The sequence below is a fragment of the Trachypithecus francoisi genome, unplaced genomic scaffold, assembly GCF_009764315.1.
Source record: "Trachypithecus francoisi isolate TF-2019V2 unplaced genomic scaffold, Tfra_2.0 Lachesis_group7, whole genome shotgun sequence".
Taxonomy (NCBI): Eukaryota; Metazoa; Chordata; class Mammalia; order Primates; family Cercopithecidae; genus Trachypithecus; species Trachypithecus francoisi.
In genome coordinates this window covers 62923605-62942164 of record NW_022681472.1, presented here as the reverse complement: position 1 = coordinate 62942164, position 18560 = coordinate 62923605, and the positions used below count along the sequence as shown (strand labels likewise).

General features: G+C 38.3%; 1 protein-coding gene across 1 annotated transcript; it reads left to right on the top strand.

The window, feature by feature from the left end:
* Positions 1–6997: 6997 nt before the first annotated feature.
* ABRA (actin binding Rho activating protein) lies at positions 6998–18166 on the top strand. The gene is made up of 2 exons (XM_033203155.1): positions 6998–7750; positions 16139–18166. Exons 1-2 carry the CDS (start codon positions 7083–7085, stop codon positions 16614–16616), a joined length of 1146 nt encoding a protein of 381 aa, XP_033059046.1. The 5' UTR covers positions 6998–7082; the 3' UTR covers positions 16617–18166.
* The last annotated feature ends 394 nt before the right edge of the window (positions 18167–18560 follow it).

The window sequence follows — 18560 nt, the reverse complement described above, 5'->3', positions numbered from 1 at the left end:
CTGCCCTCACTCATGGCGACTTGTCAATTTCTATGTCATTTTGGTGTTATTCTCAATGGCTCTCAGATCGCTTCTTTCAGACCTTCATTTGTTTCTTTTCAAGATTATTTTACTACTTCCTATAAATAGTCTTCCTATCCTAGTCTTATCTTTCTCAAATCCAAACTTTTCTTTGCTGGTTCTAGATTGATCATTTGATAACACAAATTTGATACCACATCCAGACTTAAGATCCTTCAGTGATTCAATGAGCCCTACTTGATAAAGCACTGATTTCTTAGCAAGATCCTCACAAAATAGCTCCAACTTACCTTCTCAGAGGTATCTCTTACCACTCTCTGGCTCCTTGTCCTTACCTCCAAAACACTATGTTCTCCAAAGGTCATAAACTGGGAGCACACAAGCAGGATCCAACCCAAAGACATGCTACATTGTGTTGGTTCACCCAATACCAGTGTGTGTGTGTGCACACAAGTCTTATCATTTAAGGAACATGAGCACTCAAGCAAAAATACAGATCTCTTACTTCCTTGAAACATTATTTTATAAGTTGTCCACAATTCTCACCACACCCTACTGTGACTCCAACCCAACTCACTTCACATCTTTAAGTGACCTGCCTGACATTTGAGTTTGTGATCCCTACTGTGGACCATTAGAAAGTCTCTAAGTATACCAGCTATCTTCATGCCTTTGTAACATTTTTTGTGGTATTGCTAATGTAGCTCTCTCCTAACTATTAAAGGTAGTTGTATGTATGTTTTCTCCTGGCTAGATTGGGAAAAAATCACGAAAGTAGATTCTGTTTTGTTCATCTTTATACCCTATCCCACATTGTTTACCATCAGTCTTCACCCATTGTATACATTCCACGAACATTGAGCATGCTAAATTCTATTGCAATAAATAGCTCTTTTTTACTCTATTAAAGTATTTTCATGACCAACTGTGTGAAACTAAGCAAGTTACTTGTTTACCAAACAAATAAGTCCAAACAACTAAGGGACTTATTTGTTTAAGGAACTCACATAAAAAGGATTAATAAAATTATTCTTTCTCAAAAAATATTAGCAAAGAGAATTCAATAACACATCCAAAAGATTATACATCATGATCAAGCGGGATTAATCTCTGACATCCAAGGCTGGTTAAACATATGCAAATCAAAGATACATCACATTAATAGAATGAAAGATACCACATTATTGTCTCAATTGATGCAGAAAAGGCATTTGACAAAGCTCATTATCTTTTCTGGATAAAAATTCTTAACAGTTTAAGTTATATATTAACTGTTAATATATAACTGTTAATAATAATTTTATTATTACTCAACATAATAAAGGCCATTTAAGAAAAATCCACAGCTAACATCGTAATTAACAAGGAACAACTGAAAGCTTTTCCACTAAGATCCAGTACAAGGCACGGATGCCAACTGTCACCACTTTTATTCAACATTGTAATAAAAGTACTAGCAAGAACAATCAGATAAGAAAAAAAAAAAAAAGAAAGGCACTCAAATTTAAAAAGAAGAAATAAAATTATCTGTTTGCAGATGGCATTATCCTATAAGTAGAAAACCCTCAAAGTTTCATATAAAAAAACTGTTAGAACTAATAAATGAATTCAGTGGTTGCAGAATACAAAATCAGCATACAAAAATTTTTGATATTTATACACAAATAACAACCTAGCTGAAAAGGAAATCAAGAAAACAATCCCACTTACGATAGCATAAAAAAACATGTGAAATAAATTTAAACAAAGCAGGTGTAAGATTTTTACAATGAAAACTATAAAACATTGCTAAAAGAAATTGAAGAATACACAGATAAGTGTAAAGATATCCCATGTTCAAAGATGAGAAGAAGTAGGATTGTTAAAATGTCCATACTACCCCAAGAATATACAGATTCAATGCAATCACTTTTAAAATTCCAATGACATTATTCACAGAAGTGGACAAAACAATCCTAATATTTTTAAGGAACCATAAAAAACCCCAAACAGCCAAAGCTATACTGAGAAAGAAAAACAAAGTTGGAGGCATCACAGTTCCTGAATTAAAATTATGCCACAAAGCTATAGTAATCAAAATAGTATGGAATTGGCATAAAACAGAAACACAGACCAAAAAAACAAACAAACAAACAAAAAAAACAGAATAGAGAGCTCATAAGTATAAATATATACTGCCAACATAGTATTGACAAGGGCACCAAGAAGACACAATGGGGAAAGGGTAGACTTTTTAATAAATGGTGTTGGGAAAGTTGGATTTCCACATGCAAAAGAATAAAATTGGACCCTTATCTTATACCATACACAAAAACCGAAAGTCAATGAAAGACCTAAATGCAAGATTTAAAAGCATAAAATTCCTAGAAGTGAACATAGGAATAAAGCACCTGGACATTGACTGGCCTTGGCAATGATTTTTAAAATATATTATACTAAAACTCAGGCTACAAAATCAAAAATAAATAAATGGAACTATATCAAACTAAAAAGCTGCACAGCAAAGGAAACAAACAACAAAATGAAAGGGCAACCTATGGATTGGGAAAAATATCTGTAAATTACATATCTGATAAAGAGTTAAGTATTTTAAAAGTATAAATAAAACACAAATTATTAGCAGAAAGACAACCTCATTAAAAAATAGACAAAGCACTTAGACATTTATCCAAAGAAAATATAAAAATGGGCAGTAGGTATATGAAAATGTGCTCAACATCAATAATCATCCAGGAAATGCAAACCAAAACCACAATGAGATATCACTTCATATCCGTTAGGATGACTATTATCAAAAAGTCAAGAGATAAATGTTGGCAATGATGTGGAGAAAAGTACACTGTTGGTGAAAATGTAGGATGTTGTAGTCATTATGGAAAACAGTATGGAAGTTCCTAAAGAAATCAAAAATAGAACTATGTATGATCCCTCAATCCCTCTTTTGAGCATATACCCAAAGGGAATGAAATCACTACCTCATAAAGGTATCTGCACTCCCATATTTATAGTGGTATTTTTCACAATACCCAAAATATGGATACAACCTACATGTTTGTAGGTGGACAAATTGATAAAGAAAATGTGGGGTATGTATATATGTGTGTATGCATATATATAAAATATATAATGTATATATTATATACACATATGTGTGTGTGTATATATGTGTGTGTCTATATATAAAGAAAGAATGGAATATTATTCAGCCCGGAAAAAGAATGACATCCTGCTATTTGGCATAACATGTATGGAAAGGAAGGACATTTTGTTAAGCAAAATAAGCCAGACACAGAAAGAAAAATATTGCATGATTTTTTTTAAAAGGTCAAATATATAGAGTATAAAATAGTGGTTACAGGAGTCAGGTTGGGGGATGAAATGGGAAAACACAGGTCAAGGGATACAATGTAGAAGATATGTAGGATTATAGAGATTTAATGTACAATAGAGCACTATAGTTAATAAAAGTGCATTAGAGATTTTAAAGTAGATTTTAGCTGCTCTTATCAAAAAAGCAACTATGTGAGATGATAGATATGTTACTTTGCTTTCTTATACTAATCATTTTGCTATTTATTATATATGTATTCCATAAAATCATGTTGTAAACTTCAAATATACATAATAAAACTTTAAAAAGCAGCTATTGTGGCCTGGTGTGGTGGCTCACGCCTGTAATCCCAGCACTTTGGGAGGCCCAGGCAGCTGGATTACCTGAGGTCAGGAGTTTGAGACCAGCCTGACCAATATGGCAAAACCCCGTTTTGACTAAAAATACAAAATTTGCCAGGTGTGATGGCGCATGCCTGTAGTCCCAGCTACTCAGGAGGCTGAGGCAGGAGAATCGCTTGAACCCAGGGAGTAGAGGTTGCAGTGAGCCAAGATCATGCCACTTCATTTCAGCCTGGGCAAAGAGTAAAACTCCATTTCAAAAAAAAAAAAAAAAAAAAAACCCCAAAAAGCTATTGTTTCATATAGCTTTGAGCAAATGTAGTTTCCTGAAGTCTCTTTAATAAGATTATACAACTGGCTATGAGGGTTGGCTCTACCTAACTTCTAAGTGTATCATGCAGAAAAATATATAAATACCTTTCCTTCCTCTTTCTACTATTATTCATATGATCAAAAAATAACAAATATTATTTTCAAGATACTTTCTCACTTATGACAGACTTCTTAGGTGATAATGATTTCATTAATCATCTTCACAAACAATTTCAAATCTCAAGGTTTCCCAGGAAGCTCCCAATGTAAAACACTTATTTCATTTTATTTTTGTCTTTGAGATTTTATTTTCATTTCTAACATAAATGAAACAGGAAAATCTGGAACTTCCAAGAATTCGAATTTCGATTGAGACAATGAATGTAACATTTCTATAGTAATCAAAGATGTATGGGAGGTAGCATACAGACCTTGCTTTCGGGAAGAAAGTCCCAAAGCACATGTGAGGAGGAAGATGATTTTATACTCTGTTCTGTAGAGTTGTGAATGAAGGACTGCAGTTGCCATGGAGGCTAAATCTCAGAAGGAATGACCAGGCTCTTTTAGAAGCTGCTCCTGTTTCTTAGCCAAGACCTTCTGCTGACATCCCCAAACCCCAGTAGCTGACTGTAATGCCAGTTAATATGTGAAAGACTGTTAACATTTGCTGTTTCCATTTCTTCTCCCTCTATCAGGACTGAATCTGGGGCAGGTGTGGACAGGCAGCAGGAAAATCTCGTTGAAAGCTATAAATTATCCTGATTCTGGGCTAAGCGTATGGGTGTCTTAGAGGAACTCTATTTTTTCCTAAGGCCTTCCAAGTGGGATGAAGAGATTCTGATAAGAACCAAACAGGTTGCAGTGAATCTGCGTTGCTGGGAGGAATGCCAGAAATTTCAGGCTCAGATTGAAATCTTTGTTTGTAATAGTTTTCTTTCCTTGTGATCCAACTTCCTCTTAATCAAGAGGGATTTTCTTTTTCTCCACATTTATGGCCCTTAGTTAAAGTTATCAGATGTTGTTGAACTCTGGAAACACCTCTGACAGATTTGTAGATCAAGTATTAAATCACTTCCCAATTTTTTTTTATCCTAAGAGGTAAATAACCCACATGATGAAAAAATCAACATTTTTCTCAAAATAAATGTCTCACTATCTGAAATAATTAACTTTTATACCTTTTGTGCTCTTAAACAGTAGTTTTCAATTAGTATGGTTACCTGCATGCAAGACTGAAGGAAAGGATATAGTTTTAAAGCCAACGCAACTGTTGAATGAAAAAAAATTCTGTCTTACTTTAAGAAATTATTCATTGCTGAGCCTTGGACATTTTTATCTGGTTTAATACACCGCATAGATGTTTCTCTTTCTGTCCACATGCTTGTCTTTCCAGTCCTTTAAAAAATATTATATTTCAGTCTCTCTTGTGAGAGTTGAAAAACTGTCTTTGCCTACATGAACTTAAAGTCCTGCTAAGGAAGATTGTGTTATTAAAAACAAAGGGGGCTAGATGTGGGGGCTCACATCTGTCATCCCAGCACTTTGGTAAGCCAAGGTGGGAGGATTGCACAAGCTCAGGAGTTTGAGACCAACCTGGGCAATACAGTGAGACATTGTCTATTAAAAAAAAAAAAAAAAAAAAAAATGGCTGGGCGCGGTGGCTCAAGCCTGTAATCCCAGCACTTTGGGAGGCCGAGACGGGCGGATCACTAGGTCAGGAGATCGAGACCATCCTGGCTAACACGGTGAAACCCCATCTCTACTAAAAATACAAAAACTAGCCTGGCGAGGTGGCGGGCGCCTGTAGCCCCAGCTACTCGGGAGGCTGAGGCAGGAGAAGGGCGTAAACCCGGGAGGCGGAGCTTGCAGTGAGCTGAGATCCGGCCACTGCACTCCAGTCCGGGCGACAGAGCGAGACTCCGCCTCAAAAAAAAAAAAAAAAAAAAAAAAAAATTAGCCAGGCATGGTGGCTCATGCCTGTAGTTCCAGCTGCTTGGGAGGCTGAGGCAGGAGGTCAAGGTTGCAGTGAGCAATCACCACACCATTGCACTCCACTCTGGGGGCACAGCAAGACCTTATCTCAAAAAAAACCAAAACGAAACAAAAACCAAAAACCATAGGGTAAGGGCAGGCAGGGATGGGGATAAGAAGTGAGCTACCAACAGCATTCATTTATTCTGTCCTTAGAATTCTGTCCTTAGATGGTCTTTTCAAGCAAAGTATTTGAAAAGATGTATTCCAATAATAATTTCTAAAATTCAATGTCTATGCAGGTTTTAAAAGCATTTTTTAATGATTGGACCAAAATTTTGACTGCCTTTTTGTATTTTAATATGAGTTATCTATACAATACTTCAAAGTTGGGACTGGAAGGTAATTAGTCTTTGACTGTCTGGACTTTGGTCTTTCTCTTATCTGGGCTTCAGTTTTCTCATCTGGAAAATGAAGGTTGGATGAGTTGATTTTCTAAGGTCTATTTCTAATGGAGTTGAATGAAAAAGAAAAAGGCAACTTAGGATCTTTGATAACTGGAATAAAAGGAGGCATAAGCTTTGAATTACACAGATATGGATTTGAATCTCAGATTTTATTAGCTGCAGGAAGTTAGATTTTATTTTACTTAGTTCTAAAGTGGAACTAATTAGGAGCTGTACTGAGGACTGCTGGGGTTTAAATGGGAACAATCCTATAATGTCCCCAGGGTAATATGTACGCATATTGTATGCAACTATAAATGGCAGGACCATATTAAGGTCAGAAAAACATAAGACTGAGCACATGACTTGATCTAGTAATTTCCACTCTGGCACTTGGAGAAGAAAGAGAGTGACTGTCCCTTACCAGCAGAGAGGTCCCTCTGCCATCATGAAACTGGAGCTGTCATGATTTATAAAAAGAACACCATCAGGGCAAAGGCGCCATATCTTGGCAAGAAATGCTTCACATAGTTTCCGTCGTCACTAAGCTCTCCTTCCCACCCCGCACCCTGCTTCTATTTAAATCCCAGGCACTCCACTGGACCATACTCATTTTAGCCAGTGCCCAGGCTATCAGCAGAGAAAAGATAGGTGGGCAGCATGGCTCCGGGCGAAAAGGAAAGGGAGGAGGGCCCAGCCAAGAGAGCCCTCCGGAAGATACGCACAGCCACCCTGGTCATCAACTTGGCCCGAGGTTGGCAGCAGTGGGCGAATGAGAACAGCATCAGGCAGGCCCAGGAGCCTACAGGCTGGCTGCCGGGAGGGACCCAGGACTCACCCCAAGCTCCTAAACCAATCACACCCCCTACTTCATACCAGAAAGCTCAGAGTGCCCCAAAGTCGCCACCCCGAACGCCAGAAGGACATGGAGATGGACAAAGCTCAGAGAAAGCCCCTGAGGTTTCTCAGATCAAAAAGAAAGAGGTGACCAAAACGGTGGTCAGCAAGGCTTATGAGAGAGGAGGGGACGTGAGCCACCTCAGCCACAGGTACGAGAGGGATGTTGGTGTGCCTGAACCTGGGCAGCCAGAGGATGACATTGACAGACTCCTCCACAGCCACGGCTCCCCAACGCGGAGGAGAAAATGTGCCAACCTGGTGTCTGAGCTCACCAAGGGCTGGAGAGTGGTGGAGCAGGAGGAGCCCACGTGGAGGAGTGACAGCGTAGACACAGAGGACAGTGGCTACGGAGGAGAGGCCGAGGAGAGGCCCGAGCAGGATGGAGTGCAGGTGGCTGTGGCCAGGATCAAGCGCCCCTTGCCCTCCCAGTAAGTGAACGCATCCTCCCACTCCTTGTATCAGGATCACTACTGAGACCCAACCAACTCTGGGAATCCAGGCAGCAGATGAAGTCCTGCCAGGGTTAGAGTGAGAATCTCAAAGACTCAAAGGCAGTGAGTACTCTAGAGGAGGGATGACCCTGGGCTGAAGGTCGGTGCCGACCTTAGACATGGTACCTTTTGGTCAGGGACTGTGCTATTTTGTTTCTCCTTTTTGTTTTGAACTGAACATCCAAGTCTTAGCCTCAACAAAGATGAAGCCATCAGAGAGGGATGCCTGTTTTGTGTGAATTCTTTAAGTCAGTTCTATCATGAGTAACAAATTGGCTTATTTCTTTAGAGATAAGAGTGGTTTCTGGTAGACTCATTGGGCAAACTTACCTTGTCCCAAATGTCTATGCTATTATCAGGAGATACGTCTGCTTCAATAACACCCATGGAACACAAATCTCTGACTCTAAACAGGTGGAAGGCTGCTGTCTAATTTGAGAGCAGGCCCTGAATGAAGTCAGACAGACCCAATCTCAAATCCTAGTTTGGCCCCTAACTAGTCCTTTTTAAAGCTGATTTTCTCAGCTGGGCACAGTGGCTCATGCCTGTAATCTCAGCACTTTGGGAGGCTGAAGAGGGCAGATCACTTGAGGCCAGGAGATGGAGACCAGCCTGACCAACATTGGTGAAACCCGATATCTACCAAAAAATACAAAAAAATAGCTGGGCACGGTGTTGCACCTCTGTAATCCCAGCTACGCAGGAGGCTGAGACATGAGAATGGCTTTAACCCAGGAGGCTGATGTTGGAGTGAGTCAAGATCATGCCACTGCACTGCAGCCTGGGCAACAGAGCAAGACTCTGTTTCACATAAAAATAAAAAACAAAAAATAACAAAAAAGCAGATTTCCTCATTTGTAAAATGACAGCAACAGTAAGCTTTTGGGAGAAGTTCTATTGTATTGGGAAACGTAAATGAGATTAGGGCTACCAAATACAGAGCTTGTCACATATGCTTAATCCATGAAAACTGTTATTATTCACATAGATTTGGTTACTTTGCAACTTTTCAAATTTTCAAAAACAGTTTGTCCTATTTGTAAACAAAGATAGCAATAATTAAAATGTCTAGATGCTAAATACACATACACACACTTACTCAGTCCGAAACATTTATATAGACGAGACACGTGCTTTATTTCAAGACAGTAACTCCACATAGTAGAAAGTCAGGATTTCTTGTTCCACAAAGCCAGGGTATCAAAATATAAGAAAAGTGTCTGATGTCATTACATTTATAGACTGACTCCCTTTGGGGACAGTATGTTTTTCAAGTCTCATGAAACAATAAGAAGAAGAAGAGGAAGAAAAATGTTACCTATTTTGACAAAAAGCTGTTCTTTTTTTTTGAGATGAAGTCTCACTCTGTTGCTTATTCTGGAGTACAGTGGCACGATCTTGGCTCACTGCAACCTCCGTCTCCTGAGTTCAAGTGATTCTCCTGCCTCAGCCTCCTGAGTAGCTGGGATTACAGATGCACACCACCATGCCCAGCTAATTTTTGTATTTTTAGTAGAGATGGGGGTTTCACCATGTTGGCCAGGCTGGTCTCGAACTCCTGACCTCAGGTGATCCGCCCACCTCGGTCTCCCAAAGTCCTGGGATGCATGAGTCACTGCATCGGGCTTAAAGAGCTGTCTTATAGTTTGAGACTGTAAAGGTGTTTTGAAAGAATTAGAACTACTACACTGCTAGCTTTCAAGAAAAATAAAATGGCAAACGGGTCATTACAATAATCTGTCACGTGTTTAGTGTGTGCTATAGGTGTTTAAATGCTTTGTTGCTTCACTTCTCATAACCCTCTGAGGCAGTTATTCACTCATTGCAGGGATAAGAACACCAAAGCTCAGAGGGTAAGTTTGCCTAGCAAGTTAGTGACAAAGCTAAGACTTGCCCAAATGCAATGTTTTAAAACCAGTCATCGTTCTAACCTTTGGGCAGTGTCTTGAGGATGCATTCAGAGGTCTGGATTTGTGCTTAATATAGGAGTTCATGATCAGAAGTAACTACGCTATCTGAACATGAGGAACCATATTCCAAATTCTGGCCTTTTGGATCTTGGGACATGTATGCTAGAAATGGAATAATGGGGTCCACAAGAGTAAAGACTGAGGGGGCACAATGACAAGATCTTTCTCTTGGCACATTTTAAATTAACTAGAGGTAGGGAGGTGACAGCTGGGACCAATCCTGAATGCATAGTAGAGCTAGACATTCTTTGGCACTTGTCTAAGCACTTTTCATATATTTATTTAACCTCACAGTATGCTCATATGATAGGATATAATCATCATCCCTCTTTGATAGATGGAGACAGGAGATGAAGCAATATTAGGGAATTTGTATGAGATTTTACAGCCCACGAGATTTGAACTCAGTCATTCTGGCTCTGAGTAAACTGTCTCACCTAAAAGTGGGGAGTGGGATACAGGACCTGTCTTGGAGTTCCCCAAATCAGGCTGGTACACGAGCACCTTCTTAATGTGTTGAAATGCCTACGCTTGGAATAAGAGACAATTAGATTTGAATTGTGGTTACTTTGGTAATCCTGAGTCTCTCTGTCCTCATCTAAAAAATAGATGTGATAGCTCATATCTCACGGGGTTATTTTTATATTAGCTATGTAAAGCGACAGACTCAGGGGGGCTCATTAGTAAATTGTACTCGTTATAATACAGGGAGCCAAGCTTGGTGATCCCAGCCCTTCAAGATGCTAGGAGCTTGGCTCTGTAGGTTCAGAGTGGTAGTGGTGGTTAAATCTCTTCTTTCCTTTTTTGATTCCTTTCCCTCAGTCTTAGAGTACATAGGGTACCAGAATGGTGTATGCAGCAACAGCAGCTCTTAATTCCATTGGTAATCCTAGCTGTGCTCAGGAAACTTCAGCAGATACCTCATAGGAATTTTTGCCCAATGATACTTTCAAATATTGCTTGAGAAATGAAAGCAGCATTACTAAGCCAATTTGAAAAGTCTTTTTGTCCACTTATTTTTAATTATAGGCACCCTTCTCTCTCTGTATCTGCCAATAAGGAGAAAATTATGTATCATAGACGTTTAGGTGGAAAGAAAGTTTCTTGGTGGTTAAGATGTTCCATGGATAATAGAAACAAAGAGATCAACTGTGAAAAAAGTAGATAAATTCTTTACCAACAGTAGTTTTTCTAACTGGAGTTTTACTATAAAAATTGTTTATATTTTGTCTTACTTTAAACATATTTAGTCTTTTGATTATGACTTGTTCAATCCAGTTCCTTTAGACAAAAGAAATTAGATCTCTCCCCCATAAAGGTGCAAGATTAAATTACCAATCACTTATCATCCTGTCCTCCATGTTTAATTCAGTGAAAATAATAGCAGTTGAGCAGGAGGCTGCCATTTTATAAACAGGGGAACTGGCACAAAGAGACATTAAGAAACATATAATCCAAGTCACAGAACGAGGAAGGGATGAAGTTGGGAAGGCACTTGTGTTCTCAACCACTATGCTAGACTGTCCCTCTCAGTAGAGAACAGACTCAAGGAACAAAGTGGAGATCAAAATGTGGGCTTAATTAGTGAAATCCTAATGACTCCCAAAGTTCAGGGTTTTGGTGCACTGTATTGAAGGACCTCACAAGAAACAAAGGCAAAATTATGCTGTCCTTCTGCCTATGCCCAATTCTAGGGCCGCAACCCTTTCCATAGACTCTGAAGACAGTTCAATCTGAAGGAGAATCACAGGCCTAGCTCTCAAATGAAGCTGAAAATGACAGACAGCAAAACTGCTGAGCGGAAATGTCCATATTGCCTTTTGAATGCTGTCACCCTGCTTCTGATAAATGTGCCCTTCTTGATGTCACGCTCTCAGTAATCGAAGGGGCTAAACTGTCTGTAGGGAAGGACAAGCAAATCAATGCAGCATTTCTCCTAGAAATTGGAAAGGGTGGCAGAGATTCTTTGCTTTACTGACAGAGGAGGGTGCCTGCGCAAGGAGGAGAAATGCTCCCTCTACAGGAAGATCTGTGGAGTTGGCAATGAGAGCCCATCTTCACTTTCTCCATAGAGATCGGAGACAGAAGAGAAAATCATGCCTCTAGGCGCCCCAGGCATTTTGAAGCTGGTGATTCAGGAGAAGGGCAACCATCAGAAAATGTTTTCAGTGACAGTGAACTTGCTGGATTTGAAATATATCTTTTAGAACTCTGATTTCCTGGGGGTTTATTACATATATAATAATTACATATATATTATTACATATATAATAATTACAAATTATATATTAATATCACATATATAATAATTTACCCATATAATCATTACTCTGAAGAGACAGAATTATAGATAAAATTGGTTCCCATCTTCTCCTCACGCTGCTGAAGAGGCCCAATTAGATAAGAAACAAATTTCAGAATATATTTTAGTAAATGAAACTAGACTTGCCTAGACAGATTGCTTGTAATGTCTAGTAGAATTAGTTACCGTGAACATAGCAGGACAGGGAAGATATATATATATTTCTTTTTTTTTCTGAGATGGAGTCTCACTCTGTTGCCCAGGCTGGAGTGCAGTGGTGCAATCTAGGCTCACTGCAAGCTCCGTCTCCCAGGTTCACACCATTCTCCTACCTCAGCCTCCCGAGTAGCTGCGACTATAGGTGCTTGTCACCACGCCCGGCTAATTTATACTTTTGATTGACTATAAGAAAGTTTGTTTACTAATAATGAAGAAACTGAGAAGGTGGGTCTGGATTTAGTATTGCTGTTCCCAAATATGAGTGAGATGTTAGCCTTTAAATATTGTTTTGCTTTCTTTCAATTTATGATAGGTTATCTTTCTAAAGTTAAATCACATTTCATTCACATTTTTCCCTAGAATTTTTAAAAACAGCATAATCTGGTATCGATTCTTATATTTATAATATTTATTGACCAGAAAAAATTCAGTATATAAGACTTTCTAACTCTGACTTAAACCCAAACCCAATATACTTTGACCTTTTAAAAACTGGAGATATAAAAATAATACAGAATGTTTATAAAATAGAGAAAATTAGATGCTCATTAAGATGAATTTCCTTCTTTTTTTTCCTAGCCCTATTTTCTAATTCTTTCTTATGGGACCAACTTTCTTTGGTGTTCTTCCCTCCAATTAGAGAGCACTACAATTTGACAATATAACAAATAGACATTAATATTTAAATGGTGCTTCTTTTAGGAGCTCTTTACAGGTTTTTTTTTTTGTTTGTTTGTTTTTTCAATAGAGTCTCTGTCACCCAGCCTGGAGTGCAGTGTAGTTGTACTATCTCGGCTCACTGCAACCTCTGCCTAACAGGTTCAAGAGATTCTCCTGCCTCAGTCTCCCGAGTAGCTGGGACCATAGGCAAGCACCACTACGCCGGCTAATTTTGTATTTTTTCAGTAGAGATGGGGCTTCCATGATAGCCAGACTGATCTTGAACTCCTGGCCTCAAGTGATCTGCCCACTTCACCCTCCCCAAGTGCTGGGATTACAGGCGTGAGCCACTGTGCCTGGCCTAGAAGCTCTTCACAGATTTATTAGCACACACCAACCCCAGCTGTTATCCCAAATGCCACTAAGTTGCAACATTTAGGGAATCTAAGTTCCTAATTAAAAATTAGAAGAAAAAGGCTACATCAAAGAATCAGAGACCCATGTAATGTAGTTTAAACAAATTACCTCTGGATGCAAATTTGAGTATTTACCTATTTTTTGCTTTCTTTGTTACCAAATCAGTGTAATACCAACATAAAAGAGAATTTTGAAAAGTGAAAAGAACCAACCGTTATCTGGATACTGACATAATCATTTTTAATTATGCAAATGTTATTAAATTCTGTAGCCTAGTGCTGATACATTTTACAGAGTTGTGATTGTATCATAAACCCAAATTTGTATTACTTTCATTATAAAATATCCAGTAAGTACCTTAAAAAGTGCCTGGCACACAGTATCATAAATAAATCCTTCAAAGCATGGGAGGGATGTAAAAGTGCTCAAAAACTGTTTAAAGGCAGGATGCATTAGTATTTACACAATAGGGCAGCACCACAGTTGGTGCTCAGGAGACAAAGTATGATTTAATAAATCACACTATTCACTTTCATTTGAGATACTTCGAGCCTCCACTCTGGCAGGACACCTCAGCTGTTAAGTCTGGTATGAAATTCACGCTCTGCTAAGATGGCCTTGGGCTTGATACTGAAGAATATGCCTTTGATCAGCATGGTGATCAGTCATTGATCAGCATGGCTCCGAAGGGACAAGGTATTTGCTTTCTTTTGATAATGAGATTGAGCAGCCCACACTGAGGGCAGCTAAACAGGAAAAGTCAATGGCGGGGTAGGGGATCAACTGACAAGGAGGGCTGAGGGAAATCCATTACACTTCAGCCCGGTGAGTGCCTAGTACTTCTTCATACATATATTTTACAAAGTTGTAATAATCGTGTATACGGTTTTTGTGTGTTTTTGTTTTTACTAATTGTGTCATACACTTTTATCCATGTTTGTATAAAGGATAGTAGTGTTATATGTAGGAGTATTTCCAATTCCAATTCTATTGTGCTATGAAACAATGTAGCAAGCGTAGGACTTTGGGAAACATCCAGCATAAGAATTGATGAAAGTTCGCCATCTAGTGGATGTCATTTCTTTTTTGAAAACAATTTTAAGTATATATTCCTCCAGGTCCACGTATTTGGTTCCAGCGTTTGGGTAACCAGATTTCAGGAAGTGAGTTTGGATGGTGAGGGATACCCAAATCTGATTGGTTCCTGGGTTTTTAATAGTAAATTGTGAGAGCTGGGATAGCTCAGGCATGCCGTTCACATAAGTACTTTCAGCACCACCAATCCCAATGCTTCCAGGCATGAGGCCACTTGTTACTGGGGAGAAAAAGGGAGGGTGGGACGCTTGTGAGGGTTAGGAGTACAACTCTCAGATAGTTCCGAGTTCGTGTTTTACCTGTGAAGTTAAAGAGACCTAGGGAAAAAGTCTAGGCAATTGGACAAATGGCAGGGACGTCTTTTTGAGTTCTGGGATACATGTGCAGGCTAGGATGTGCAGGTTTGTTGCATAGAAAAATGTGTGCCACAGTGGCTTGCTGCACTTATCAACCTGTCACCTAGGTATTAAGCTCCACATGCATTAGCTATTTATCCTGATGCTCTCCCTCCCCCTGACCCCCAACAGGCCCCAGTGTGTGTTGTTCCTCTCCCTGTGTCCATGCGTTCTCATGGCTCAGTTCCCACTTACAATCAGAACATGTGGTGTTTGGTTTTCTGTTCCTGCGTTAGTTTGCTGCCCCATACTAATATTAGGCTAGCATACTGATACTACTAGTCTACACTTTCCAGAGTTGGCTTTTTAATAGAAAATGCATTCTGAATTCCAAAGATACACACATTTAAAACACAACTTATTCCTTTATTAGACACTGTATGGGCCTGCTGAGTGGCATCACTGCATAGGAGAAAGAGCATTGACCTTGGTCTTAGGCAGTCTTGCGTTTGAATCCTACCCCGTCACCTATTTAGGGCAGTATTTCATAGTTATTTATAGACAGGCTCTGGAGCCAACTTATCTTTGGTTCAAAGTCTTATCTTTGGTTCACTTAACAGTTTTGTGACTTTAAGAAGTTACTTCATGTCTCTGGCCTCAGTTTCCTCACTTGTGAAGTAGGAATAGTAGTACCTATCTCAGGAAATGGTTGCAGGGAATATTAATAAAAAGCATTTAGAATGCCAGTATATAGTGTTCAGTAAATGTTACTGTTGCTAGCTAGTGTTTTCTATCTGTACAACTTAATATTTCAAAGTTTGTGGCATCATTGATACTAGTCTATATATGCTCTCATTGAAAAATCCACATATGAAAATCTATATATGATAAAATATTAAAATGCATGTGTATTGGTATAGTCCTTACCTTTGGGAAAAAATTGGTTTCAGAGGTCCTCTAAGAACGAGATTCCTGAAAACACCTACATGATTCCAGTTCTAAAGTGTTACTAATACTCAACTATAAGATATACACATTTGCATTAACTTTGTGTGGGGAAGCTTTTTTCTTAAAATAGATTATAATATCATTATAATGCTTAAAATATTCATAGAGAAAACAATCTAGAAGGATATGCACCAAACTAAGAACAATGGTGGGACTATGTATGATTTTTCTTCTTTCATTTCTAATTTTTTATATTGTGTTTATTTTTGTAGTGAAAAAATTATACTTACATTAAAGTTGCATATGCATGGGAAGTACAAAGGGAAAACAACACTTGGTGTTAACATATCTATTTGATTGTTCACCCTCTCTACTTTAGGGTAAACAGATTTACAGAGAAACTCAACTGCAAAGCCCAACAGAAATACAGCCAAGTGGGCAACTTGAAAGGGAGATGGCAGCAGTGGGCTGATGAACACATACAATCCCAGAAGCTCAATCCTTTCAGTGAAGAGTTTGATTACGAGCTGGCCATGTCCACCCGCCTACACAAAGGAGATGAGGGCTACGGCCGCCCCAAGGAAGGAACCAAAACCGCTGAAAGGGCCAAGCGTGCCGAGGAGCACATCTACAGGGAAATTATGGACATGTGCTTCATCATCCGCACAATGGCTCGCCGCAGACGAGACGGCAAGATCCAGGTTACCTTTGGAGATCTCTTTGACAGATACGTTCGTATTTCAGATAAAGTAGTGGGTATTCTCATGCGTGCCAGGAAACATGGACTGGTAGACTTTGAAGGAGAGATGCTATGGCAAGGCCGAGATGACCATGTTGTGATTACGCTACTCAAATGAACCTTCAAAAACAAAAGCCAAATTTGGCCCACTATTGTCTTAATGCTAAATGCTCATGCAGGTAAAATGAAAATGCAAACTCTCTGTAATAACTTAGTAAATATTAAACAATTTTTACATAAATGACTTTCTGGCATTCTATTTCTACCTAGAATGAGGAAGCTTGGAGATTTTGAGAAAGCACAAAGCATTTCAGAAAGCACATAAAATGTAAATATATAGAAATAGTACTAATAGTTGAAATTCCAGTGTTTTTGTTTTTGTTTTGAGACGGTTCTCTTTATGTCACCAAAGCTAGTCTTTTAACTCCTCAAGTGATCCTCTCACCTTAGCCTCCCAAGTAGCCGGGATTATAGGCATGAGCCACAGCACGCAGCCACTTGTATGTTTTAGGCAAAATATTTAGCTGTTCATTGTAGAAACTACTACAGATTTTTAATTAAACATTACATCTAAGAAGAATGCTGAGTTGAGATAAATATCAGCAGAACATATAATAATGTGTCTTTATTTGGAAAAAAGAAAACACCATTAAGTTTGGTAAAATTAAACTTAAAATTTTTTCAGAAGCTTGACTTTGTATTATTGTTTATATCATGGCATCACTCACAAAACAAACACATATATAAAAAGTTGTCAAGATGTTGCTGAAATTGTGAAGTTCTCTATGGGTTTGGATTCTAACAGGTTTCCAGTAAGAGTTCACTTCCTCTTGTTTGATTTGAGCAAATCACATAAAAATAGACACTTCCTGTCTTAGCACCAACAAAGGCAGGCACACCCTCACTAAAAGTAGGGCAGAGGTGAGAGATTCAGATTTACTTGCCTTTGTAGGACTTCTTGGAGAAGTTTATTGTTTCATTACATGTCAGCATATAATGAGTCAAGCTGCTTGCATTTATATCAATACAATGATATATATTTCTCCAACAATGGAGAAATACAGAAAATCTATGAAGTGGAATGTTCAGTATCAGAAGGATCCCATAGAATCATCGGTGAATTAAAAACAGATTTGAGGCAGTTTAATTTTCCTCATACTGTAACAAAGAAAACTTTACAAAATGTTTAAAAGTCATAAAACTGCAATATTAGTTCTGCAAAAGTAAAAAATATACAGTTATTATGATGGCAAGGAGAAAATCATTTGACATTAATGTGCCTATGTGATCTTAAAAACAAATGGAATGGAATGTGAGATTGCACTTCTTACTGGATTCAATGAAAGTTACTAAAATGCATTGATAGTATAGCACTTTGGTGTTAAATGTAAAAATTAATGTCAAAATATGATACCTCAAAATAATAGGTATTAGATTGCTATAAGAATTATATTTGTTTTCATGTATGAGTCTCTTTCAAACTGAAGGTTCCGGTATCTTCTTTAAGAAAGTATGTATATTTTGTTTCCATACCGTATTATAGAGCTACCAATTAATGACCAATATTTCTAAGTAGGATTTCATATAAGCAGCACACTTCTATTACAAGTGAAACCTATGCCAAATGTTAAAGACAAATAGCACAAGAATAAAAGATGTTTTCTTGTATTTTCTGTTCTTGTTTTTATAGTACTTACTGGTTACATTCCACATACACTTTCTTCTGTTTGAAATACAATAAAATTATAGAGTGCAACTTATAGTATCAGTAGAATATTTGTTAATAGATGAAGGTTTCAAGACTCTCCTCATATTCAATTCTGAATAATAACAATTTATGCAGGCACTGACATAGATTATTCAAAGTTCAATTTGTTTGAGTGTAAGGATAAAGTAAAAGGCCTCTTCTCAGACAGCTTCTAAGACGTTAACTAACACTCTTCTGAATAAGGCCTGACTGTAAAATCAGAAAGCTGCTTTCCTTAGATAAAAAGGCCTGCTGTGTGATAGGCACATCTTCACAAGCACCTTGTGAGACAGACATCATCGTAAGAGGTGTCTA